We start from the raw sequence: 26722 nt of genomic DNA, 5'->3' as shown, positions 1-26722 counted from the left end.
CTTCTGAGCTGACAAGCCTCCGTCATGGTCTGCGGAGGAAACTGTCTCCAGGTTAGACCCAAACACACATGGGGGATGGTTCTGCAGCAGAGTTCTGGGCCCATGGAGGGCTGGTGGCCTGGTGGTGGTGGTGGTGCAGGGGGGATTGACCAACAGACAAGGGCATGAGGGGTGCTCTCTGGGCTCTGGGAGGAGGCCATGTGGGTCGGGCCCACCCATCCTGGGGCGCCAAGCTCAGTGCCAGCCCACTGGTTCGTGGGGCACAGCCAGCCGCCTGCCCTCCTGAACCCTGGGCTCAGCCTCCGGCACGCGGTGACCGGCTTTCCTGCGGGCCTCCCTCCTTCCCGGCCCGCCCCCTTTGCCCCACTTGGGATGGCTCCCCAAGGGCCCGGCGGCTTGGGGACCCACTTTCGGAATTTTCCCACCATTCCTCGCCCGCCCGTGACTGTCTGCCCACCTGGCGCTAGGGGGCCCTCCTGCCACCTGGGGCCTGCTCGCGGCTGCTGCTGGTCTGCACCTCCTCTTCACTCCCAGGCCCTCCCTGACCCGGGCGCCTGGTGGCTTTTCAGCCACGAGAGCTGAACGGGTGAGCAAGGAGGCCCGTCCAGGCTGGAGGCCAGTGGGGCACAGGAGAGAGGAAGGGGCCCAGGAGCACCGCGGAGCTGAGGGAAACGCGGCGAGGGGCGCGCCGGGCCCCCGAGGGGAGGGGGGTGCCAGAAACTTCGGGGTGATAGGGGTGCCAGGACCCTCTAGGGGTGATGGGGGTGCGGCCCCTGAGGGGCCAAGGGCGTGCCAGGGCCCTGGGGCCAGGCAGTGGGCCCCGTCTCTCCTGGTGCCCAGAACAATCAGTGCAATGCCTGCTAATAAATAGAAGGTGCTCAGTACGTGTTTACAGAATTAAATTGAAGGGCACTCCACTGTTTGCGCTTTTCAAAAACACACTGGGTGTCAGTGGAGCACGTGGTGCGGGCTGAGGTGGGGACCTCCGCGACCCTGGGAGCAACACCCACGGTGGAGAAACCCATCCCTGTGTCCCGGGAGGCCCAGCCCGGCGTCCACAGTGCGATCTGAGGTGCTTGGTTTCACCCTCGCATTTCCTCTCACTAATCCTGCCTCTAGTTGGAGATACGTGTACCTTCTGCTTAAAGAAGGTGGCTGCTGGGATGTAAATTATACATGAATAATCACATATTTATGAGAATCCTAATTATCCTGGTGAAAGTGATAAACTGAGCGGGACATTGCTTCGTTCAGTGTATGAAGATTTCCTTGAAAAATGACTCACAGCCTCAGAAGAGAGAGTCCAGCCGGGAGCCGCCCCCGATGGTGCCCTTGGGGACAGCGCCCCAGCCTGGGCCCAGCAGCCTGCCTGCTCCCTGCCTGAGCCGTGCTCCCGCCGCGTGGCCTGCGGCTTTGCTGCCGCGCAGCCCTCTCCCCCACGGGACTGCGTTGGGGTTAAGGGCAGGTCCCTTAGTCATCTTGGCTGCTCCCCTCCCTGCTCACCCCTTGGCCAAGAGCCTGCGCTACGTGGACAGCACAAAGGCCTTCTGAATGGCTGGATGCCCCAGCATGGCTGGTGTCTCTGCCTGACCATCGGGTGTCCCTTCCTTTGGGCTACAAAACTCACGCTCAGAGATGGGTCTGCGGCCTGGACAAGGATGCTCCGGACTCTCCCATCCAGAGTGACAGTACAGACAGCAGCGTGCTGGACAGTGTTTAACAACCAGCTCTCCGTGGGGAAGAAAAGCCTTACTTACTACACCATGCTGACGTCCACGGTGTAAATACTCCCACCACAGTCGATGTCAAGCTGCGGATCTGCAGGCATTGACTGCAGTGACACACAACAACCTCCAGGCCGGAGACAACAGTACAAGGCAGCAAACCGAGGAGTGACGAGTGTTGAGTGTTTATTACCTTTATTTTACAATGTAATATATTGGGAGTTTATAATGGCTGTAGCTAATAACTGGTTGGAAAATTGCTGACATTTTAGCAGCTGGCCCTGGTGACACCACTGGCTTTAGAGAAGGGCTCGTGACTCGGACTGGGCCAGGGGCTGGAGCCAGGGGAAACCTCTTTGCCTCCTTGGTAACGGAGGTGATGGGAAGGAGAGTCTGAAGCTGCTGGCAGCCATGCTTGGCGAAGAAAACCCCCCTGTGGTACAAGGACTCTGGCCGTCCGCACAGAGAAGCTGAGCGGGCTGCCGGCTGGCCTGCTGCTCCTATGTCCGGGGGACCCTGATGCTCGCACTTCCCCTGGGGTCCAGTGGAGTGAGCTGGTTGGTCCTGATTTGGGCCTCGGCCCCGTGCAACTGAGAGTCCTGCCTCCTGCCTCTCTCCCAGCCGCAGGGCTGCCTTTTCCCTGAGGTCTGGTGGACATCCTTCCCTTTCTGCGGCTTCCCTGACTTGCCAGATGATGGAAACTTTTTTCCCTCTGAAATGCCCCATTTAGGTCCCCACCCTGTTACTTAGGAATGAGTTACACAGTCCTATGTTTCCCTCGTGTGTGTCACACTTGGTTTCATGGCTGAAACTAGATTAGTGCTCAGTGACCAAGGTTGGGCTCATTCAAGAATTATGACTGGGCAACAGCGAAGGGCGCCGAGTCCCTCTGGCTCTTCCCAGTCACCCACACTCTGTAGGTCACATAAAATCACCTGCAGGGTCAGGCTGGGAAGTCCGTGTGGGCAGTGGCTCACTCCAGGCCCAGAGCGCGCCCCGCGTTCACTCCCTGGGCCATTGCAAGGCTTGCGCGCTGTGCCAGGCCAGTGCTGGCGCTGGCCCTATGGGGAAGACCCCAGTCAGACTGCCCCCGGGAGTTCACGCCCCTGACAGCAGGGGGGCAGCTCCTATGGCAGAGACAAATGCCAGGGAAGCCCCATGGAGGGAGTACTGGTCTCTCCAGGGTTTGAGGGGAAGGAGCAAAGGAGCAAGCATGGGCTTTACAAGCGGCAAAGGCTGTATTCCCACGGGACTGAGCAGGTGTCACCAGATTAAGACACCAGGTCCCCCAGTGAAGTGTGAACCAGGGGTCTATACGGCGTACCTGCCAAGTGCCTCTTGTAGATGCATCACTTTATTCACTGAATATGGTCATCCTTTCTGAATTCCAAGGAAATGGTCATAAGCAGCACACATGTTATTTTGGTGCACATGACATGAGAGTTGTTTACTTTCATGTCTCTGCCAGGGACGCCTTGGCCTAAATGATAATGTGTACAAGAATGACTTCCAGTGCAAGGTCAGCCAGACATATTCACCCTCTAAACAAAAACTGCCCTTTAAAAAAAATGATTGTTCACTTTCTACAGCTTTCTTTCTGCTGGGGAAGAACTACTGGCCGAAGCAACACATGAGGCCACATTTACAAACCCTGGATGGTGACCTGTGGCATCTGCTCAGAGGGGCTCCAGCTAAACTCTCACATTAAGTATCTGTCAAAAGGCACTCCTTTTGAAATGAAAACTGGTGAAATCTTAGGGTAAAAGACAGGTTAAGCATGACATCAGTGTATGCATCACCGTAATATTCATTGTCTGTGGCTTAGGATCACCCACAATGAGCAGAAAATGAACTTCAGCTCGTTTCCCTATTTAGGGAGCAGTTCAGGCCTGGATATCTGCATCTGGACCAAAGTTATGCCAACCCACATGTCAGTTTGGCTAGGGCCCGACTTTAAAACCAGAAGTCCCACATCCTGGGAACCCCATCAGTTGGAAGCAAACGGGAAGGCAGGTGCCCCTCAGGACTCTTCTGGGGCAAACAGGAGCCATGCAGGAGGACGAGGCCAGGGGAAGGCTTGTACGTGTGACAGCCTCCTCGCCTCCTCAAGGAATAGTGTCAGGTGAAGTGGTCCCCAGAGCAGGCCTCCCCTCTAACTAGGGCTGCCTAACCTTCTGGCCTGTACAAAACATTACTTTTCTTGCCCAGAGTTTTCAATGGTTTGTTCCAGTCCTGCCTCCACCCGTGTGATGCCGCGCCAGCCCCTCCCTCCGCCCGCGGGTCAGCACACCTCATACCCTGCCATCTCTTTATCCCCTTGCTTTTTTGAAACAAGTTCCTGTGTTCTTTTGTTAGGCTCTGAGGGTTACCTCGGGAGGAAGCCTTCGATGCTGTCCCAGCACCCAGGATGCGGCAGGACCCTACAGCCCTATGGACCCCATAAATGGCCCCGGCTCAGATTCTTAACAGTTGGAAGGGATTCGAAAGGTCATCTGAAAACCATCTCCCTGCGGATGGTGGTTTGAGGAGCGCCCTGAAGAACATTCCTGGAAGGTCAGTCCCAGGTGCCTCAGAGTTCATGGGCTGGGGGTGGGGAGGCCCGTTTGGCTTCCTTGCTGCTCCCAGACAGCTTCTGTCACTACAGGTCTTTGCATATGCTTTTGGCAGCCTTCTCCAGATGCCCACCTCCTTCCTCCTGAGGTTATGAGCTACATCTAGTCCCTCTTCCGCATTATGTCCTTCAAGTATCAGCAACAGGGTCTCTCAGGCCCGTCTCCCCTGACCCCCCGTGTCTCCCCCCAGGGTCCCCCACCACCCAACCACATCCTCCTCCCCCACTCCAGGGGACCAGGGGACCAGGGGACCAGGGGAAAGCACACTCAACCCCACCTGTCCCGTGCTTCACTGACCGGATGCAGAATAACACCAAGATTACCTTCACCTTCGTTTTCATAGCACATTAAAATTTATTTCCCCTGTTTCACAAATGAAACAAAGTCCAAGTCATCAAGGTGTTAGTCTGGTGCTCAGGGAACCAGGACCCAGGCTTCAAATGTGGTTTTGTTAAGGGATCACCAGAACAGGTGCCCCCTCCACGGCCCTACACAGGTATGTCCACGTCAAATCCACCCCAGAGATCCCTGTGGGAGCTATGGAGACAGCCTGAGAATGTGCGGGAAACCCACTCTAGTCAGTACTTGCCAGAGGATGTGACTGTGTATTCTAGAAGAGAGAGTTGCGTAGTGTGCATTTTAAAACATGATGAAAAAACACCAAAGAATTTCTAGGGTTTTTATCTTCAACACAAAATGCGGAGGCGGAGAACACTTTTAATCTAGGATCTCCCGCCTTTCTGGAGACCTGGGATAGGACCAGAGAAGGGATGCCTCACAATGCTTGAAATGCCTCAGATCCCATCTGGATTCAAGGATAAACTGAAATAGAGGAAAATCAGAAAATACCTTTTGCCATTAGTATTCCTTTTGCATTCGAGCTTGTTTCTATGAAGCCCGTTTCTCCCGCACTTTGAATTCTGCTATCTAATTTCTGTCTCCAGTATACTGATACCCAAACCCATAGGCAAAGGTCTTCAAATGTTTCTGATTATTTAAATTAAAAACATTAAGCATGCATGATTAAGCACATGCAAATTTAATACACATAAAAATTTGAGTTTCATATAATTTACAAATGCAATTTCTTCTATCATACCCCCCCACCACACACACACATGATAAAGGAAATATAAATGAGAAGTTGTAAGGTTTTCTTTCTATATCCTAATGGCTTGTGTTGTTAACCTCCTGGAGAATACCCACCCCACTCTGCAGACCACACACCATCATGTTATGAAGTTACAAGACACCAAAATCAAACTTACAACCTAATTTGAAAGCTGCAACTTTAGTCACAAGTGAAATTTAATGCTTGCAAAAGTAAATGGGCACTTGGTTGAGAATTTATTTATTTATAAACCATATCAACAGCTAAGACACCTTGCTCTAAGGTAAGTGTCTCCTCAAACAAGCCAGTATCACATTTGTATTCCTAAATTTGCTGTTTCTTTAATGTGAAATTTGGAGTGGTTAAGCTCTCTACTTAAAACAGAAGGTCATTTCTTGTACGAAGGATCACAAATATATATATCCTTCAACTATGAGTAAAACATCTATGTTTATATGTATAGATACACACACACATAAATATACAGAAATAGATTGCTACTAGAAGTAAATAAGGCATGCTATAACACAGTTATATTACTCTTTTTAAAAACGTAAAAATGTCCAGTCTCCTCACCTATCACTTTCCTTTTGCTGAATCAGTTTTGCCTAAGATCAGGCCTTTTGTATATTTAATATGCTTCTAATCACCAGGAATATCAGCCACATAGTCATGACATTCCTTGATGAATTGAGCTAATAAGGCACTGATGTGACCAGATCTCAATCTGAATACTATTTCCCCCCCTTATTTGTTTTGCCAAATAAACAAAAGGTGTTGGCACAAAGGGCTAATTTTGTAACAAGTTTTGTGTGGAATCGGTTGGCAAAGTACAAGCCCAGTTCTAGATAAAACCATTTCACTGGGACTGGGTGGGGGTGTGACACTGACTATGAAGAGAAGACCTTATATCTGGATGGAGCTGGTGGACATCCCCCCTGATACCTCAGAATAAAACATCCAGGCTTGTGCCAGCCAGCAGAGTGCACCTCCCCGGTGAGGTTACTTCATTTCCTAGTACTTCCTTAAGCCAAGCAGGGAGAGAAAGAAAAGACCTGTTTCCTCTCTTATGGCCAGAGAGGCTATTGGCTTTCAGGGCCTGCAGTAATGAAGCACCACAGACTAGAGGGCTTATAAATGGAAATAATGTCTCCCAGTTCCAGAGGCGACGACGGAGATCAGGGTGCGGGCAGGGTGGGTGAGGCTGTGAGGGGGAATGGGCTCCACACCTCTCCCCCAGCTTCTGGGCTTCTCCCTATGTCCTCGCAGCACCTTCTGTTGGGGGCTGCCCCTGTCACAGTGGGTTAGGACTCACCTTGATGACCGCATCTTAATTTGCTGATCTGCAAAGACCCTCTTTCTAAATAAAGCCTGCTTCACAGGCACTGGGGGTCAGTACGTCAACATCTTCTGGGGAAGGGGACACAACTCAGCCCATCACCCCAAAGGTGTAGCTCTGGGAAGGCAGGGCTGGGAAGACCTCATCACCATCGCCCTGGGCCCCTATGACTTCCACTGCACCAGCCCTTGGGTGAGGCTGTCACACACGCACTCACGCGCACGCACGCACACACACATACACACACACACACACCAAAAAAATATTGCTTTGAGTGACTTTGCCACACTTTGTTGCACAAAGTGCTCAATTTTTATTTTCTACTCCCTTCCATAGGCCATTCTCTAGTTCTTCTCAGTGTCTGGGCTTTTATTTTGTTTCCTTTTTCTCAGCTTGTAAAATACGTGCTTCTCATATAAAATGTAAGACATTTCAGAAAATATAAAGGCAATTAAAAATATCTAATTATAATGTCTAAAAATAGCACTCTAATAAATTTACTTCCAGTCTATATTTACAAAATTGGTATTATATTGTACAGTTCTGCCTCATGCTATTTTTACTTAGTATTACACATAGGGTGTAACATGGTTCAGGGAAATAGTGACCCAGCTGGGTATCTTTCTATAAAAGATTATGAACAAATTTTTTAAAAAACAACAAATTAACAGTTTTTCAAGGCACATTTTGAGCAATTTTGCTCAGGGCAAGGCAAAAATAAATCTTGAAGTAAATTGCTTTTCACCATGCATGGAATTCCCGAGGACAAATATGTGGAGTCCATCTAGCGAGTGTGGTGGCTGTGGGCCAGCCTGGGCACACTGCACCCCCGTCTCCCTGTCCCCCAGGCTGGGTGGGGCTCATTCATTCCTGTTCTAGTCTCCTGACACTGCAAGGTCAACTCAGCATTCAGGAGGCCCATCTCCTTTGAGGCCTGGCTACCTGAATAAATCAGTTTAGCCCCGTGATGATGCTAGAATATGCTTTTTCTTCTTGCCAACCTATCGTAATTCTTCCTCACGCTGTAAACCCCTGGCTTGTGATATTGCTTCTGGGGAACATGTCTCTGTCCCTTCACAGGATGGAGCACCCCTTTCTCTGCGTTCCTGTACCTCTATCCTAGCTTTCATGTCTGCAATGGTTTGTGTCCTCATGCCTGGACACACCAGACTGGATCCCCCTGAGGGCACCATCACCTCTGAGCTCCAAGCGCTGGCGCAGCATTGGTCCCCAGGGAGCCCAAACGCACATTTGCTGAAGAATGCTCGCTGAGCAGTGACAGGCTTCCTGTAGGTCCCCTGGGGCTGGGACAATGAAGTAACATGTTCTGAGCTGATCCTAGTAGATGTCTGCTTAACATCAGCCATGGGTGTTAAAACAAAAACTTTCATATACTTTATTTGTCCGCTTCAAAATTCAGTAGAAAAAAATAGAACTTGAATCTCAGTTCTCCTTACTAATTGTGTGACCTTGTAACCGAGTGAAAAAGTGGCACCTCTGCCTTCATGTTATATTTGCTTCCTTTGCTGTCTTAACCTCTGGGCCAAAAGGCAAAGAAAAAAAAAAAAGGAAAAAGGCTTCTGCCCAGCCCTGCAGCCCTGCACATAGGCTTGTTGATCATTGAAAGCAATTTTGTTTATAGTTTGAGATTTCTGCAAATAGCTTCTTACCCAAAGCTTGCCTCTTCCAGGAGAGACAGGAAAAAATATGTGGAAATAATGATTGCCCTGCCCAAGAATTTTAGGACCAGACCTGGGCTGGCAAGAGCCAACTGCCCAAGGACCCAGTTTCTGGGCTCTCCTCGGACCCTTGCTGGCACCCAGATGTCTGTAGCCTTCAGTCACCCCCTAACCTGCTCACCCACCTGCTCCCCTTTCCCCAGCATTTGAGAAGCTTGCAAATAATGCTGAGCTGAGATGGTTCTTCAGGACATGAGTCTGTCATCCTCTCAGTTCGCTGGCTTTCCAATAAATAAAGTAAATAGTCGCTTTCCTTGCCCCAACATCTTTGCTCTCAACTTCCTGGGATGTTGTGTGGTGAGTGGCATGAGCTTGGACTTGGTAACCACCTTAGACAAGTCACCTGACCTCTTTGAGCCTGATCCACAGATGGGGGTTTGCCTGTTTGGAGTGGTTATGGGTTCGAGCAAGGTAACAGATATAAAAGGCTCAGCATGATGTCTAACACGTAATCAACAGGACAGATCGTAGTGATTACGACTAGAAATGAAACTAGCTACGTATCATGATTAGGCTACTCTTTTCCTTTCTCTATAGCCTGGTAGAATGTCACCTGTGACAGTCACCAGCTGGCCTCTGCTCAGGAGCCTGGGCCCTTAATCTCAAGGCTGTGCTGGCTACCACTGCAGGGAGAAGTTCTGCATGCAGACTTCCTGGCCTCCAAATCTGTTCCTTCACTTCCTGTGTGACTCTGGCCAAGTTGCTTAACCTTTCTGGTACGTCTTGCCCACCTCCACTGTTGAGCAGGAGCCCAGACAGCAATGTGAAGGGTCAGGACTAGGGGCTCTGGGGACAATCTAGCAAAGACCCTTCCTGATATCTTGGAGGTGATAACTTGCAACAAGTGAAGGAGTCCAACCTGTTCAAGGCTGAAATGGGTGAAGAATCAGCTTGGACTGAAATGAGGAAAGGCAGCCTCCATCCATCCCTCAGGCTGGCTGGAGACATGGATTAGGCCGGCGGCCAAGTTAATGGGATGTAGTATTTCTCCCAAGGTCACATTGCAAAATGCCACAGCGACCCCCTCTTTGCTGGGTCACTTTCTTAGTAATGACACCTGCTCCTGGGGGAAGAATCCACTTTCTCTCAGGAGAACAGAGCTGCCTCCCTCTCTGTGGTCGTCAACTTCAGACATGGGCCGGCACTAGAGGCATTGGTGTGCAATTTCCCTGGCATCTGGGGCTCCCGTCCTGCCTGCCTGTGCATCTCTCATGGAGGCTGTTCTGCCAAGTGATGGAGCCCTGATCCTCCCCCCAAGAGGGGATCACGGACTGACCTGCTACCAGCCCCTGCTTCTTGGGCCACAGCTCTGAAACGACTCCTACATCCTGGAGTCTACTGTGGGCAGTATTATTATGGCAGGAAAACTAACATCTGGTTCAAGGTGGGACCCACGGGCAGCGTTGTAGGAGGTGACAGAGAGCTTGCGTCTCTCTTCACACCCAACCACCACCTACCACAAGCAAAGTGACCATAACCCACAAGCTGAGGGCACGGAAGGGAAGCCGAAAGGACAAATAAACATCTTTCCCAGTGCAAAACAAAAAACCTCAGCCTTTTATGAGAAAAACACTGGAATCTTGCTCAATTCCACCTCATCCCCTTTATTCAAATGCACTTGTGTTTTGAAGCCATCTCTCCAAGCAGTTAGTGCCACAATGGGAAGAAAGAAGATCCCCTTGCCCACCCTCCCTCCTTAGACACAAGCTCCAGTTTTCAATCTAAATGTGAGGTACTTTGAGTAATCTGTGAAACATTCTTGTGCCAAGCACCTCAATCTGTTTTTCTGACCATCCATTGTGATCAGACCTTTTATTCTGTGCTGGACTCCAGGTTGTGCGGCTCACCCAAGGTGACAGCCTGGAGTCAGGAGGGCAGGATGTTTTATTTAGCATCTTTGCACTCTGAATTCTGACTCCCTCCTCGCCACCATGTGGCCTTGCCCATTAGAGGAACCTAGTGGGGCTGTGTGTCAGATAGTCACTGAAAACCAGGAGCATCACTGGGTTTGGAAAATGAAGTGACAGGCTCAAATGCACAGCGCTCATCACCCGGGGCAAGGAATTTGAAAGCAAAGCCCCAGGGCTTGGGGGCGGGGAGGAGGCTGCGTTTTGTTTTGTGTCACCAGTCCTTTCCAGGACCTTAAGGTCATCTGTAGTCCTCCCCACCATCCTTTTAAAAACCTCTCTCCGTAAATAGGTTCTCCTAATCTTCCTTGGTCTTTTTTAAAACCACAGTGTTAAAGGTGAAGAAAAACAAGCCAGCCAGTCTTGGCTCCCCTTCCCTAGATATTAAAAGGCACATCCTATGCAACGGAAAGCCAATTCAATTCTACTCCTCACCCCACTTGTAACCTCCTCCTTGCAGAAGCTCGAGCCATCTTCCCCCTCCTCGTTCAGCATGCAAAGCCAGCCTGTCTTAGCCTTTCCTGCCTACAAATCTAAGCAAAAATAAAATACAACAGCCCTCCCAAAACCAGCCATCTAGATTCAACATGCAGTTTGAGCAATGCAGGTGTTAGGGTCGCTGACCCCCTGTGCTGTCAGAAATCTGAGTATTACTTTTGACTCCCCAAAACTTAACTACTAATAGCCTATGGTTGACCAGAAGACTTACTGATAATATAATCACTTGACACATATTTTGTATAATATATGAATTATTTACTGAATTCTTACAATAAAGCAGGCTAGAGAAAAATCGAGAATTTTTTTTTCAAATTGCCGCAGAGTTCCAAATGTTTCCATTTTATTTATTGAAACAAACCTGCCTAAAAGTGGGCAAGCACAGCTCGAACTTGTGTTGTTCAAGGGTCAACTGTACTTTCAAATTGTTATTTACATTGTTGGCCCTGGCCTCTAGACCAAAATTCTCTGCCCTGTGCATCGTGCTCGTAACTATGCCATTTTTGCTGAATCTTGTTTCTATTTGTCATTTACATCAGTGTGGCCTTTTGCATATGAACTTTAACACATCAGGACTGGTGACTAGTTTGGACTTAGCTGGTACAACACCAAGTTCCTAACAAACATTGAAGGTAAAAGGGGTGATGACAGAGCTCCATCAATAAAAAGTGAACAGGGTGATAAGGGAATCCAAGTCTCTAAGAAACCATTTATTCTGCCTTTTTTCCTTAAAAAGTCAGCTGCAAATGATGAATGCTACTGATTTTGTAAGCATTAGAGTGATTCATATTCCTGAAGACACAATTAAACCCCATGAACACTTTTTATCTTAACTTAGAGGGAAGAGGAGGAGAACAAAGCGAACAGAGGGGCCTGACCACCTCTTATTCTGAGCTGCTGAGCAGCCCACAGACGGGGGCCTGTGATGACCAACAGCCTGGCGAAGCTTCCCAAACTGTCTTTACATGTCCTTTGTTGTTGAGAAGCACTCAGTATGTAAGGAAATCTATCATACTACAGAGAACAAGTGAAAGGAGAAAGACAGGGGGAGCAGCTTTGTTATCTAACACATGCTGAGATCTCAGGGACAGAGAAGCCGGGAAGGGGGTTGGTGGGCTCCTCCCCCAACGCGAATGGGCTCCTTACATGCACTGCCCATAAACCATGCTCAAAGCATCATGCACCGCTTTCTCCAGGAGCAGGATCACCCTAGGAGAGTGAGAAACTTCCCTTCCTTCTTCAGATGGCTGTCAATGGCTCTGCTCTGGCTTAGCCCACAGCCCATGGAAGCTTTCCTGGGGGGCAGTAGGCCAGAGCTCCATCCAGGCTGTACCTGGATGGGATGTGTCCAGGTGAATGTGCTTCCAGGCCTCTCGGCAAAATGAGGCTGCCTGCCCTTCACTGTGCCCTGTGTGGGGCAATGCTGGTGGTCTTTGATGCTATGTCTGGAGCTTTGCTGGGACTTACTCTAAATAATTTTTGATGGGTAAAAATCTGCCTGGCTTTCTGAGTTTTTTACTCATCTTAATTTCCACCTGAAGCACACAGACTAACATGCCCTTAGAAGAATATTGGCTTGATCCTGCCCTAACTGTGGGATGTCTTTACTGCCTACCAAGAGCTCCTACCTTAGGAGCTCCCATCCTGAATGCTTCTCTTACTTCTTGACTCCTAAAGAGAAACCCAATTCTTAGCCACTTGTTTGAAATTGGGATAGGGGTTACAAAAGTCCAGATAGATGTGTCTTCAAATTCCAAACTGAAAGATTTTGGAATCTCTATAGGTGCATGCAAATCTGATAAATGTTTTTTGACGAAAAGTGCAATTGGCACTGCTGTGTTAAATTTAAATTTTGTTCAAATAGACAACTACGGCTAGCGTGTAAAAAGACATGTAGAAATATAAGGTAAATCTCAGACAACTATCCTTTCTCTTGATGGTGTGAACGCCGCTCTCTTCTACTGTCAGTCACGATTCTGGCTCAGGCCACCTCTTACTGCCTCTGCCCTGCTCTGGCAAGTTGCTCCCTGTTCTGTACCACAGTAGATGCCCAAATATCAGGGAGCAATGTTAGAAGGAGATGTATGACAAGGGAACTTAAATCATGTACCATGGCATTGAATGGTTGGCTGTACTGATAGGCCATAGACGCATGGATTAAAGATACGTATTTTTCACAATTACAACTTAGCTTTATGATTTTACGAAGATTTTCAAGACACTTATGTGAATCACTTTAGTACAAGACATAGTAGATCTAGCAGTCAACCATATCAGAAATAGAATCAGACATATTTGCAAGGTCTGAGTCAGTAAAGAAATCAGAAATAAGGATGTTTCCGTCATTTCTTTATCTCTTACAAGTTAGTATTTTTAGGTTTAAAAGATAACTGACTGGCTAAGTAGTGATCCCCTTGGATAACTGTATTCATCCTGTATTGTTTTGATTCAAATTCAGGTTTGACTGCTTCATTTAAAGGGTTTCGGGAAGATTGCAATGATTTTGAACTCTTGGTCTAATCTAAGGTAGCTGAGATTTTTTAATTGCTTAACTTGAAAGAGCTCATATGTTTAAATATATTCATACCCGATTGGTGATGATGCACTGCATTCCTGACTGTTGAGAACAGGTCTAGGTTTAAGGTCGACCAACAGCAAAACTCATCTCTACACCTCTAATATTCTGACTCATCTTTTCTCATTTCCATTTTTGAAATTCAGGCCAGTTGAATTAGACATGTTTAAAACAGTCTAGTATAATCTCACACACACACACACACACACACACACACACACACACACACACACACACACACAAATAAGTGTACACAAAACCGGAGAAATCTGAGTAAGGTTGGTGTGTGTGTCGTGTCAACTTTCTTGAGATGTCAGCCTAGTTGTGCAAGAGGTTTCTACTGGGGGAAACTGGCGGCAGGGTCTCTCTCCGGACATCTCTCTGGATTCTTTCTTACAACTGCATGTGAATCTATGGTTATCTCAAAGTAAAAAGCTAAAGAAAAGAAGCCAGAAAGAGAACAATATATTATATTGCCACTTGGTTTTCTAAGATAGGTTATGTATTATGTATCTATACGTATACACAGAGGGAGTCACCTGTATACACATACACACATTAAGAGCCACATATAGATATGTATTTCCTTAGAGAAATGGCCTATGCATGTATATGCCATTTCTGTATGGATAACTAAGAAATCACTGTCACTGACAGCCCCTGACGAGGAACACTAGGGAAACAGACAGAAGGCACATTTGCCTCTCATGGGGTGCCCTCTGTGCCTGTCCAATTCACACTGTGGGCATTACTCATTCAAAAAATAGTTTTTTAAGAGGGAGAACAAAATAGACATTTCAAACCTAAAATAAACTGCAACAGAAACCCCCAAACTAGCTTACTGTACCCTGAAAGCCGAGCGAACCTACAGAGGCCTAATTCTGACACTCGCGAGCAGGGCAGATGCAAACAGAGAAGAAGGCGCAAGTCTCTTACGGCTGGAGATGCAGTAGGACAGCCTGCAGTTGATCTTCCGGAAGAGCTGCTTGTTGACGGGCCAGAGCAGGAGGGTGAAGAGCTGGACAGCGTTGATGATGAGGCCTGAGGCGATGAACACGTAGCAGAAGACGAGATGGCACAGGAACTGGGACTTGAGCAGCCCGACGAGGTCCATGGTGCCGGGCTGCTTTTGTTTAACGCAGTGAATCCCCGCAGTGGAAGACTTCCAGAGGGGAGAAGGCCCAGGACTTGGGAGGCGTCTGCAACACAGACCAGTGTGAAGGGTTAGAAAAAACACTCCGTGCATTTCTCTTAAAAGAAAAATAGACTCGAAATTGAAAGCACTGTACACCAGTGGATGTATTTTTATTTTGCAAACATTTGTATTGAGTTTATATTATATATTGATATTATATATGTATAATATAAACAAGCATCATATGTTAAACATCGAGTGCAGTTTCAGCCCTTTAAAAATAGTGCTTTACGTTGTTCTAATGCCCTGTGACAGGAGTACAATGCCTGCAGAGGAGGGAATTGAGACCTGCCAGGTTGAGCAGCGTGGCCAGGGTCCCCCAGCTTCCACCACGACATGGCCAAGCTGGCCAAGTCCATGGGCGCACTTGTTTGGCCAGCTACTCTCTCTACTTCTTGCAGCACAGCCTGCATTTCTGGGCCTTCTGTCCTGCTGCTGTCCCTGCCCCCACCCACCCCTCAGTGCCCCAACTCCTCCTCCTCCAGATCTTAGCTCGCCTGTCACTGTCACTTATTCTGGCAAGACTCCCCTGGGGAAGATTCGGGGGCTCTGCCTTCCCAGCACCTGTACCAGGCTGCTGTGTAATGCCAATTGTTCCTCCATGGGACTTTCACGTCTCTAGGGCACACGATGATCTTGAAGACCATCAATGTCTCCCCACCACTTGAACAGCACATAGTTGTGTACATAATTCAGGTACACAAGGGATGAACTTTGAGATATCAGGGTATCAGTAAACGTTAATACCAGCTATGCAGGCAAGAGAACCACCTCCAGCATAGCCCCCTCTCCACGCACTGCAACACCCCCCCAATACACCCCAACACATACACATACCCCAATGCACACACACACACGAGTTCTAAAATAAGGAGGAAACTCAAACATGCATAACAACCAGCCTCATAAACCTGTAATCAACCCCCCTATGCAATAATCAAATGACATTACTATTTGACAATACAGCCTTTGACAGAAAGCATAAAGGCAGGAGGTTCCCTGGTGGAAAAATATTAAGCTGAGGGGTCAAGCCCAGAAGACCAGTTTCTCCTGGAAGCAGAATGTCACTCCAGCTGTACTAGGAAGAGAACAAATTTTAGGATGAACTTGCCAACAGTAGCAGTTGAGAGATCCTAGGCTTCATTACAATCTTTATTAATAATACCAAAAAAGGCTGTATAATAGTTTCATATCTTTTATATCACTTTAAGCCTTGCATAAATCCTGTGAGTGGGATGTTTTTATTATCTCATTTCCCGGAATAAGAAACTGAGACCACCCACAGGTTGGGTGATTTGCCTAAGGCTGCCACAGTGGATAACCAACCTTAGGACTCAATGTTGACTCCGAGTTCCTTGTCCTGCACCTGTCTGGGCTGCTTTGCTCCGGTGGTGAGGTTGGGCAATTCTCTTGGGCTCAGAGCTTTCCCTCTGCAGAGCAGCCCAGAAATGACCCCCAAGTGCTTAAAACAGTACAGCCTTCAGTGAAGTTCCTAGTCACAAACTGTGCTCAGAGTCAGAAAGATGGGACTTGCTTCTGGACCATCTCAGTTGGTTTTGAGCGATGGGAATTCTCTTCCTTGGCATGAGAATAATCACAAGGTGCATTCTTCTCAAACATTTATACCTGCTCAGATCAGCAGAAGGTATGCTGTATTCCAGCATGATTTTTACCCATTTCTGATAAGGAGGGAAATGGAAAGTAACCTTTGGCCTGATTTCTCTGAAGTCAGCTCAACTCAGCAGAGACAGCCCATTCTCCCCAGAAGCCCTGCTCTCTGGCACAAAGCCAGGGCTCTGCAGGTCTGAAGCCTCACCTCTGACCTTCCCCAAACAGCACTGCCTACAGATATTTCCAGGTCCTTCTGCTCCTTAAAACACACCCAGCGTCAGCACCATCCGTCTCTCTGAGGAACAGGCATGAAGCTGGCAGCTCACTCTCCATGCACTTGACTTTTAGAAGCCACATATATAAGAGTGATGCACATTGGTTTACGGTTTGGCAGCAGTTATAGCATGATGTTGAATATTCATACACTTTATTCATTGTCCCTGTATTAGTTGCTAAAAGCTTCTGACAATCAGGCCAGAAATTTAATTCTACACTAGGTTTCTGGGATCTAGTGTTTGTAAAGTATTTGACAAATCCTTTGTTATGCTGACTTAATGCTCAGGAATGAACTCAACTGACCTTGGGTATACAGGGGATTAAACAGCACCTTCCTCAGCTTCCAGTCAATGGTAGGGCATCATGAAGGAAGCGTAAGATGTTTTATATTTTGTGAAAGACCGAGGACCACCATGACTTCTAGCAAAACCCTCATGAGCACTGCAGGGGGCCCGCAGCACATGGGTTGTGTTGAAGGAGGAGTCACAGACACAGCTTAAGGGGGAGCACGGGCAGCACGGCCTTGGTGGGTCCGTCCTGCACACACTGCCTCAAACCCCCTTCCCGGCGCGGCGTGGTCCTTGTGTGTGGGCTTGGCGCTTGCTTGTTCAGCTTTGAGGCTCTGCTGTACCTCTTACTGGTTGTGTGTCCTCAGGTAAATGAACTTCTGAATCTCAATTTCTCTATGAAAAGGGATATTAGATTGCAATAAAAATTCCAAGGAGGCTATTGTTTTTGTTTTTTTAGCTGAAGTTGATTCTCAGATTTATATGCAAGAGCCAAACACAGGAACAGCCGAGGAACTGCCTGAGAAGAGCAAGGGGAGGAGTGTGATGGCTTTATTAAATAATTTAACTGACTTTAGTCTCAGGGCTGAATATTAAAGGATAGACAAAGCTAAATTATTTAGGGGAGGTGTCTAGTGGGTGAATATGTATTGTATGTCTTAAGTTTATTCTAGAGAAGTTTGGGGAGACCGCCCTTTCCATTTGGTATACAGGAAAGCTTCCCTCAAAGGTGCTAATGAGCCCACCTAGTGCCATCCTGAGGAAAGATGGCGTGAAGATCCCACCAGTGATGTAAACAGCGAGAGCAAAGACGTTCTAGAAAACTGCCCATTTCCCTGTAGGCTTTGTGAGTACCTAGATTGTTACAGAGAGAACCTTCCCAACAACACACAGAACTTTATGTCATTTCTGAGTATAAGAGCAGTAATTTATGCGGTTTGCAAGTGAACAAATAACCACAAAGCTGTTTCCGGGTCATATTTCTGTGAGCAAAGCTACTTCTTAGCATCAAGGACAACAATGAAGAACCATGTGCCGGAAAACGCAGCACTGACACTGCCTTCAGTTCATTCTGGATTCTTACAGAATGCGTAGCGGGGCCTGCACGTCATAAGCCCTGAAGTGGCATTGCGCCTTGACTGACCCTTTCCCAGGGCTCCCCCATGACCTTGGGAATCGGCCCCCCGGGATGTGAAGGGCAGCATTCGGGCCAAACCTTGCCAGCATGGTCACACAGTGAAATCCAGCTCCAGCCAGCAGCACAGGTCATCTCTGAGGAGGGGGCAGAGGTGACTGGGGACCCTGTCGGGGCCCGAAACACAAGGTGACCCTGGGTGAGGGCAGAGGGGGCAGCTCTGCCCAATGCCGGACCCCAGACAAACCCCAGCACCGGGACCTGAGGCGGCACACAGAGGGGAGTGCTGGAACACGAAGAGTGTTAGGAAGAATGCCAGAAAACTCAGTTCGGATACATTACCTAAGTTTTTCAAAAATGAGAGTCTGACCCGTGAGCTTAGTGTACATCACCTAAAAATTAAGACACCAACATTTTAAACATAGACAAAAAGAACTATTAACTAGGAATCTTAGTATGTTCAAGAGAATAATTACTTCCAATTACCTTTATTTCCCAGGCTACTGATAGTTCAGTCAATTTCAAAGTTAGCTAGTTATTTGAGAAAGTCTCTGGCAGTCCTTGAGGGCACACTGTTGGGTATGAACCTATGTTAAATTGTACCATAACTGTTTGAAAACATAGGCAACTGTCATTAATGTTGGAGGCTTTTATTCAATGGACAAGGTCTCCCTGTTCACCATTTGGCTATAAAAAAATAACTTGTTCATACAAGGATGAGCGGGACCTAGGGATTACACAGAGGGGACACTGAATGGCCACGAACCAACTGTGTACCAAAGGCATTAAACCAGCTAGTATAGACCTTTGAAGAATTTAAGAACATGTTGAGTAAAAAATGGTAACAGAAAAGCATGATTCAGATTTGTAAAATAATAATGTGTGTATTTATATCTTTCACATCTACATCTATTTCTATAGTCATAGCTCTCTATTAATAGTGGCCACTATTTGGTGGCAGAACTGTGGTGGTTTCTTTTTTCTTCTCTATTTTATTATTTGTTTCTATACAAAGAATGAGCTCTTCCCCTTCCTGGGCACCGAGCTACATGGAGCCGTCCTGGCCTCCCTGTGGTCAGGTGTGGCCAGATGATGGAGCACATAGGGGGAAGAAAGGGAGGACTCCCCCGGTCTCTGATGTTGAAAAAGCAGAGGGTGGCCCACCCACCAAGGGAGTGGAGGGTGATAATCCAGCCCACCAGCAACAGACCAGAGAAATTCTGATATATCAAGGCAACCTGAGGCCCCCTTGATTTCAAGCCCTGTTGTTTGTAAGGGGCGCCACAGCATGACTGTTAGACAAGGAATGGTTAAGGGGGACCTTTCATTCAGCGGCTCTGGCTAGAAATCCAGGCTTGGCCACTTGATGACTTTGGAAGTCACTTAATTTCCATGCCCCAGCTTCCTCAGCTGTGACATTGAAACAGCCCCTTTGGCAGCAGGGTGCTGTGGGGAGCAGGCGCAAGAAAGCATCTGAGATGCTTAACGCGATGCTTGGGACACAGAGAGCACCAAATACTGGGAGGACTTTTCAGTGATTGGAAGGAAATAAAGGGGCAAAGCAGGAGTGATGGCGCATTGTTGCGGCATTCCTGGGGGAGCCAGTGAGACACAGATCGACTCAGTTTCCTTCCTCTGTACATTTCCAGACCCTGATATTTTCTTTAATTTACCTTCAAAGGGGTTAAAACATTTCTTCCTCCATTTGTTTTTAATTTATACTCTTCTGCTAGTGACACATGGGAAATGTTGCGTTCTGGAAAACTCACATGGACTTTACCTTCCTGACTGTTTAATAACCTCCCAAAGCTTGGAGCTGCAGCAGAGGACTTCAGAGTCAGGGCAAGCGGAAGACAGCAGAAGGCAGCGTTTGGAAGGTGCCACTGCACACGCGGCAGGACTCTTACTCTGTAGGTGAAGCGGATGGTGCATGTGCTGCCTGACCTCCATCGGCAGAGATGTAAGCAAATAACAGAGGCTCAGAGTGTCCCCATGAGAGGATTCAAACTGCATCTTTCTCTAAATAAACTCCCAGAGCTTCAACGTACAGCATTAAATTAGGCAACAGATAGGAGAACCTTAGTTAAGACTTACATGTCTCCTTAGTCAGTCTTGGGGAACTGTTAAATAAGCACGACCTTCATCAAACTCAAGGACTCAGGCGGAATTAACTCTTACAAGCTTGTTTTTAAAGATGTTGTTATTTGTTCTTTATAGAGCACTCAACCAGGTCAGGGGTTTAGAAGAAGCAAAACTTCCTTCCAAAGGAATCAATCCAAGTGGAGGCGCTAATATAACACTCGTGGCCAATTTGGTATCATCCCGGAAATCTAAACAAGCCCTCTTTGGCCTCTTTTAACCCCAAACACCAGAATAGTTCACAAAACCAGAAAAGAGATGAAAGAAATGCCAAGTGAAATAATACTGTTTTTTACATTGCAAACTGAAATTGAGATCACGCCATTCTAAGAGAGCTCAGGTGAAGTGGGGCTCACACCCGAGTATGAGAACAACCACTTAGACTTTGCAGGCAACAATCTGACATACACAGCAAGACCTTAACCTTCTGCATCTAGCGAACCAACTTAGGACAGCCTCTGCACAAAGATATTCAACAAGCATTATTTATAAGCATCTAAAATCAGAAACAGCTTACATTTTCTGACATGAGGACACAATGTGGGAAATCTACACAATTGAATGGACAAAGTATCATTGGAATAGGTTTGTAGAAAAATGGATACATTTTCATTATGCTATTAACAGATAAAGACACAAAATACATACAGAGACTACCCACCCACTCACCCACACCCACTCACATACACACAGATGCAAGTCAGCCAGCCTGGTCTGGGCTTGGCCTGACTATCACTTCAGCATCTTCATTCTTAGGAAGAAATGGGGTAGGTGAGCTCCAAGGTGCTTTACAAATTGCACAGTCTCTGATTTCAGTGTGGAAAGCTGATGTCCTCCCAAAGCAGGCCTTTCCTTTATTTCAGGGGGTTCTGTCTGGCTAGGGACTAAGAGACCCAGCTGTATCTTCCTACCTCAGCTCCCATCTACAGAGAAGAATCACAAATGAGGAAGTTTAACCAGATGAAGAAAAGAAAAGGAAACTCGGCAGAGATTGTCAGACAGACACTTGGCTAAAGCGGGGCTCGCTGAGGAATTTTGTTTCTGGGTAGCATTTTTGGTCTGTAGGGCAGAGAATGCCCGTGGATAACAGTGCCCCTGGAGGAGAGGGGCGTGGGGGCAGTCCTTGGCAAAATGAGCGAGGCAGTGTTCTGTCGAGGGGCCCTCAGATCTCAGGTTCTGCTTTAGGTTGAATGAATTTAGCAAAAATCTCCAAGAGGGCAGCAACTAACTTGCGGAAACCCGAGGCAGCCACTTAGCGCTTAGTCCTGACAAACAAGGATAGATTTAGTTTCTGGATCCCTGGGAGTTAGATTGGCTCAAGGCCCAAAACAAAACAGGAGAGAAAGTGTTCTAGACCGAATTTAACTGTCTCTGGGACCATCTCTAACTAAAACACTCCTCAGTTAAAAAATCATCAGCATCTAATGGTTTGGTAGAAGCCAATATAATATTAGCTTATTTTAAAAATGTATGGAACAGTCTTTTGTCCGATATCCCTGTACAGTACATGATGTCCATTAAAGCAAATGAAATTCTGAAATAGTCATAAATCATATTCAACATTTTCATTAGGTCCTCTAATAAATAACTCTTAGTCTCTCTCTGAAGTCTAACTTCAGGATGATAAAGACTTAAGTCTATAGAAAATGGAGGCTTCTAAGTTTATATTTAATGGTTAGTTCTGAGTAACTTATATGAGAAAAACAAATCCTGAAGAGATTTTATATCTAATTCAAGGAAACCAAGACTAGGAGGTTAACACAGATGGAAAACCTAGATAACTTTTTCTGTCATGAGAAAAACAAAGATGAAGGGAAATTAAATTAGGTATTCTCCAGGGTCTTTTGCAGCTTTAATGTCCACAAGATTAAAATATCTAGAGTTCAGCATCAGGTTTTCAGAATAGTAAACAGCGCAACAGGATCGGTGCAAGAATGTTTTACACACATTATCTCACTACTGACATGAAAACCCACCATGGAAGGTATGGTTGACTCCATCTTATAGACAAAGAAATTGAAATTTTTTCAATTTCATGCGAAGGTTGCATGCGAAGGTCAAATCATGAGTCATTGTCTGCAACCCAAACTCATGCTTGACCGTGATTACGCTGCTTTTGAGGCAGGAAGCCCACGGGAGCTCGACTTCACATGGACTTGGCCCTCCACAGCACCCCCTCTGACTCTTGGGGTGATCACCAGTTTCTGCGGACTGCCCTGCCAGTCGGTCCTACTCCAGTCACACCCTCCTTCCCTGCAGAAAGCTTGGCACCTCCAGACCCCGACCCCACTTTACTGCGGCCTCAGTGTTCGTGCAGTCCGAGGGAGCCAGCGGGCTCGCTGTGCTGCCAATGACCAAGAGTGTGTGGACTATTTTACAAGATACACAGTGGAAAATCTATCTGTGAATTATATTCAATCTCTGCAAGTTTTCAAAAAGTTTTCTTAAGTCCTGATTAAAAATCCAGTATCATGAAACCAAAAAGCTGAAATGAAATGAGGACAATTGATCCTCCAAATGAAGAATCATCCAAATTTCTGCTTTAAAGGAGTGATTCCAGTTAATACCGAAACTTTTCAAATATGGAAGGAAGGCAGGATGGATGCTGAACTGAGAGGTGGTGCCCGTTATTGCCGTTCCTGCTGCCGCATGGCGGCGGCCACCAGACCAGTAGGACGTGTGTGGGCAGGAAAGGTATGGAAGCTGTGAAGCATGACGGGCTGCGTTGCCCGGGCCTGCCCAGGTGGGGGCGGCCTGAGACCAGCTCTGCGCCGGGGAGCAGGTCTGAGGCAGAGGCACCACCAGCTGGCACCAGGAACAACAGAAGAAAATGCACACAAGCCACTTGCTACTCTCAGCCTCTGCTCGCCTGCAGTGTCCACTGCAGGACCTACTTTCCTCCTTCTCACACCGGCCATGACCAAGCCACGTGCGGCTCTGCCAGGAGCTCCCCTGCAGACAAGCGCCGGGTCTGGGTCCCGGGTTACTAACTGTGTGACCCTGGGCGACTAACTTGTCTCTGAGTCTCAGGTACTGCATCTGCTTTACGGAGGTATCTGTCCACGCTTCCAAGGAATGCGTGAGGATTAACTGTGCGAATGCACAGAAAGCAAATGCCAGCTCAGTCTCTGCCCAGCTCCTGGGCTACCCCTGACCTGTGCCCTCCTCCTTCAGCTGCTTCGCCCACCGCCTCCCAGACTGTCTACCATCTTTTCTTATTAATCTCTCTGCTAGTGGCTCTCACGATCAGTTCCTTTTGCTTATTTTAATAAGATTCCTTGTCTGTGCATTTCTTCCTCTGACATCCCTACAGTACAGAGCTACGGTGACTGGTAAGACCCCCAAAGTCCACTCATAGCTTTATATAAATGATTATGCCTCCATCCCCATCCTGAAGGAAGGCAGTCCAGAGTGATTGGTTCCAGGGCAGTCTCCATCATGATGGATGATACCTAGTTATCTACTTAAATTGCACTGAATAAATGAACCGAACATATGACACAGGCCTTGTTCTCATGCTGTGGAAGAGAAATAAGAACTGGTATCAATGAGACCAAGACCGTCATCACTTTCAAGAACCTTGAACACATGACTTTAGTAGCCATCAAAGAAAAAAATGCCAGTATTTCCCTGACCTCACTGAGGATGCAACTCTGGCATATGCCTTACCTGAGACTAAGGGTAAAAGGTGTGTCTGCATGCTAGAGGAGGCAGTTTGGAGGAGCCAGGCTTCTAGCGGGGAGAGGCTGGGCCCCACTTGCAGTGTGGACAGACATGTGTGTAGGTCACCAGCAAATCATGGTACCTACAATTTTTTCCACAAAATCTGATCTTTAATATGTCAAAATAAATCAGAAACAATAAAAAGCCTCTAAAATTAAGACTTATGGTAAAATTCAAAACTTTGTTGGAAATTTCCTTAAATTTATTTTGTAATTAAATATTTTGATTTCAACACCTGCTGGGGAAAGAGGTACCCTTCTAATCTTTGCAGTATTTAGCAGCACTAACCTTTAGAGAGGCTTCAGTGTAGCTGAATAACCCCACATGCTCTGTGAATAGCAGGGCCAGGAAACCATGGGGATGCCATACTGACCAGACACAGCCAAGCACACCATCCTCTGGCATCTTCTTTTGGTACAGCTGATAGGATGGCACAGATCTCTTCACTCATTATGGCCTGACCCACCTGCTCTGTCTGGGCCAACAGCTCCATTAGGAGTGACTGCTCTCGCCATTACACACAGGATGAAACACCGTCTGTGGTCATGGGAGCAGGGCTTGTCACCAACAGAGGTCACCAGCCCTGGACAAATGGCCAAACCGCCAGCCCTGGGGAGGCTCCAAGCATCAGAGATAAGCAATGTCCTAAAGCCAGGATGTGATGTGGCAGTAGCCGAGGCCTGAAGGCCATGTCACACAACCATGTGGGCCGGGAAACTCTTCCATGCAACAGCGACTCAATGCAAATACAGGCTACAGGGCATTAAATTGACTTGGAAGCCACTTTGCCCTGGTGTGGATCAATGGGGCTAGGGTCCCCCTAGGGAACCTTGAACGTGTGACTTTAGTAGCCATCAAAGAAATAAATGTGGAAGGCTCCCTGTGCCTACTTACCAGCTTGGCCACTGGCCTCTAGGAATCTCAGATCCCTCATCTGTCAAAAGGAGAATGTGACAGGTTCACTGGCCCCCACGAGGGGGTTGGAAGAGTTCAGTGAGGTAAGAGGTGTGCAAGGACTCTGCTGGGCAGGTGTTTAGGCATCTGTGACCACTCCTAATTTTATGGCTCAGAAATGGGGCCACTTACCTACTTGCCATCAAACAGTGCTTCTCATTCATAGAAACTAGCATGGCGTTAATACCGCAGGTATTTACCAGGTGTAGAGCTTGAAGGAAGCATGCTGTGGATTCTGTCATGATCAGCAGAGCTCATCCTAAGGGGGCATCTGCTCAGAGTGGCTGATTTTGGGGGAACCAAGCATGCGACCTTTCTTTTCCTTCTGTGTCTCAGGTATCAGAAACTGAGCTCTTTCCTCTCCAGCAGGTCCCTTTTCATTCTCCTCACTGTTCCTCAAGCTCCCTGGACCTTTGAGTGCTTGGAGCCCCTGTTGCTGCCAATCCTTGTTTTCTGGTAAGGAGTGTGGGGGGGAGGTGGGAGATCAATAAGGCTAAAATTGAAATCCTTTGTTTCTTTGATTTTCAGAAAGGGATGCCAATGAACCTGGGCAATTTCCCTGACTTGATTCATGCATAATGGACCCAAAGAAGGACTTATTAGAAAACAAATGCATTTAAATGCTTTCCTGACATGAATCATTTATTGAAGACGGAATTGCAGGCTGTGAGTGCCCAAAATAAGTTGACTTACAGTATCCTTATTTCTAGACAGGTCTGAAATATGACCACAGACTGTTGAAGTACTCAGATCTGACCAGTGCTTTTGGGGTCATTATGGACTAGCTGTTCCTCGAAAAGTATCATTAATAAAAGCAGTAATAAAACATGAAGCAGGGCGCTCTCTCTCTTTCTTTTTCTACTTTAGTCACAAGGCTCAGGAACAGAGGATGCTTGGTGGAAGCAATGCTGTTCTTTCCAGTTTCTGTTAAGTAGAATCCAGGACAGGTATTCTTGGATTCATGCAAATATTCATTAATCCATTGATAACTTCATTCATTCATTAAGTTGGCTGCCCATGAAGCTATCCATTTATCCATTAAGTTAAAAATTCAATGGTTCCTATTTATTTCTATAGCTGTATTATGATACATTGCTTTAGATGTCAAGAGTGACCGTGGGGGTTCGTACAGAGTCCCTGTCTGTGTTTCTGTGGGTCAGTCCCGTGCTTAGTTAACTAATGTGCTTAGGGAGTATAATTTTCAGGCCTGGGATGAGCCCCTGCCCCTCCCACTTCTTACAGAATAAATAGATGCTCAATAAATTTTGGTTCAATCTGAATCTCTACATGACCTAGTATATTTAATCTCTATACTAATAACTGAACTGCTAAAACAATGTACAAAAGTGACAGCATGAACTGATTCAAGTCCTAGGTTTTTTTCCCATTACAGTAAGCACAGAGGAAATAACCAAACACTTTATTCCCCCTGCAAAAGCCATGCAGGTATACCCACATGACTGCTACTTAAACCATCACATCTCATAAGCAAGCACAGAATCCTCCTCTCCCAACACTCAAACTGCCTGAGACAATATCAGACTAACATGAAAATAACTAAAATGAAAGCAAATTACCTACTTAAACCCCAATAGAGGAGAAAAATATTGGTTAGGGAATAGAATTGACTTTTTTTTTTTAACAAAGACTCTTCTATTAAAATACAAATCTGGTAAAAGGAAAGGAAATTATAGCCAAAGTCATGTATATTTTTAAAGGTAATTTACCTCCATTATAGCAGTAATGCTCATTTATCGTACAAAATTTGTAAAGCTCTAAAAGGTAGACATTTTAGCACCTATAACAGCCACTGACACTTTGGGCTATTTTCTTCCAGACTTCAGCGAATGCACAGCTTCTTTTTTTCTTTGCTAGCTAAAATCATCGCAGTGGATTT

The 26722-nt window shown here is 46.9% G+C and overlaps 1 protein-coding gene and 1 long non-coding RNA gene across 9 annotated transcripts in view; one reads left to right on the top strand and one right to left on the bottom strand.

The window, feature by feature from the left end:
- AGPAT4 (1-acylglycerol-3-phosphate O-acyltransferase 4) overlaps positions 1-26722 on the bottom strand; it is a 110284-nt gene that overhangs the window by 61512 nt on the left and 22050 nt on the right. For all 8 annotated transcript variants that reach the window (XR_008992713.1, XR_008992712.1, XR_008992714.1 and 5 more), the window contains exon 2: positions 14442-14704. Coding sequence is in view for 5 of the 8 variants with exons in the window: in XM_036886686.2 (XP_036742581.2) it covers positions 14442-14704 (263 nt within the window). In the remaining 3 variants the exon portion in view is untranslated. The remainder of the gene's footprint in view (positions 1-14441; positions 14705-26722) is intronic.
- LOC130679707 (uncharacterized) lies at positions 13-25591 on the top strand. The gene is made up of 4 exons (XR_008992715.1): positions 13-51; positions 4080-4277; positions 25192-25281; positions 25354-25591. It is a non-coding gene; the product is annotated as an uncharacterized LOC130679707 (long non-coding RNA).

The sequence above is a fragment of the Manis pentadactyla genome, chromosome 12 (genome assembly GCF_030020395.1).
Source record: "Manis pentadactyla isolate mManPen7 chromosome 12, mManPen7.hap1, whole genome shotgun sequence".
In the NCBI taxonomy this organism is placed as follows: Eukaryota; Metazoa; Chordata; class Mammalia; order Pholidota; family Manidae; genus Manis; species Manis pentadactyla.
This window is presented reverse-complemented; position numbering and strand designations above follow the sequence as displayed.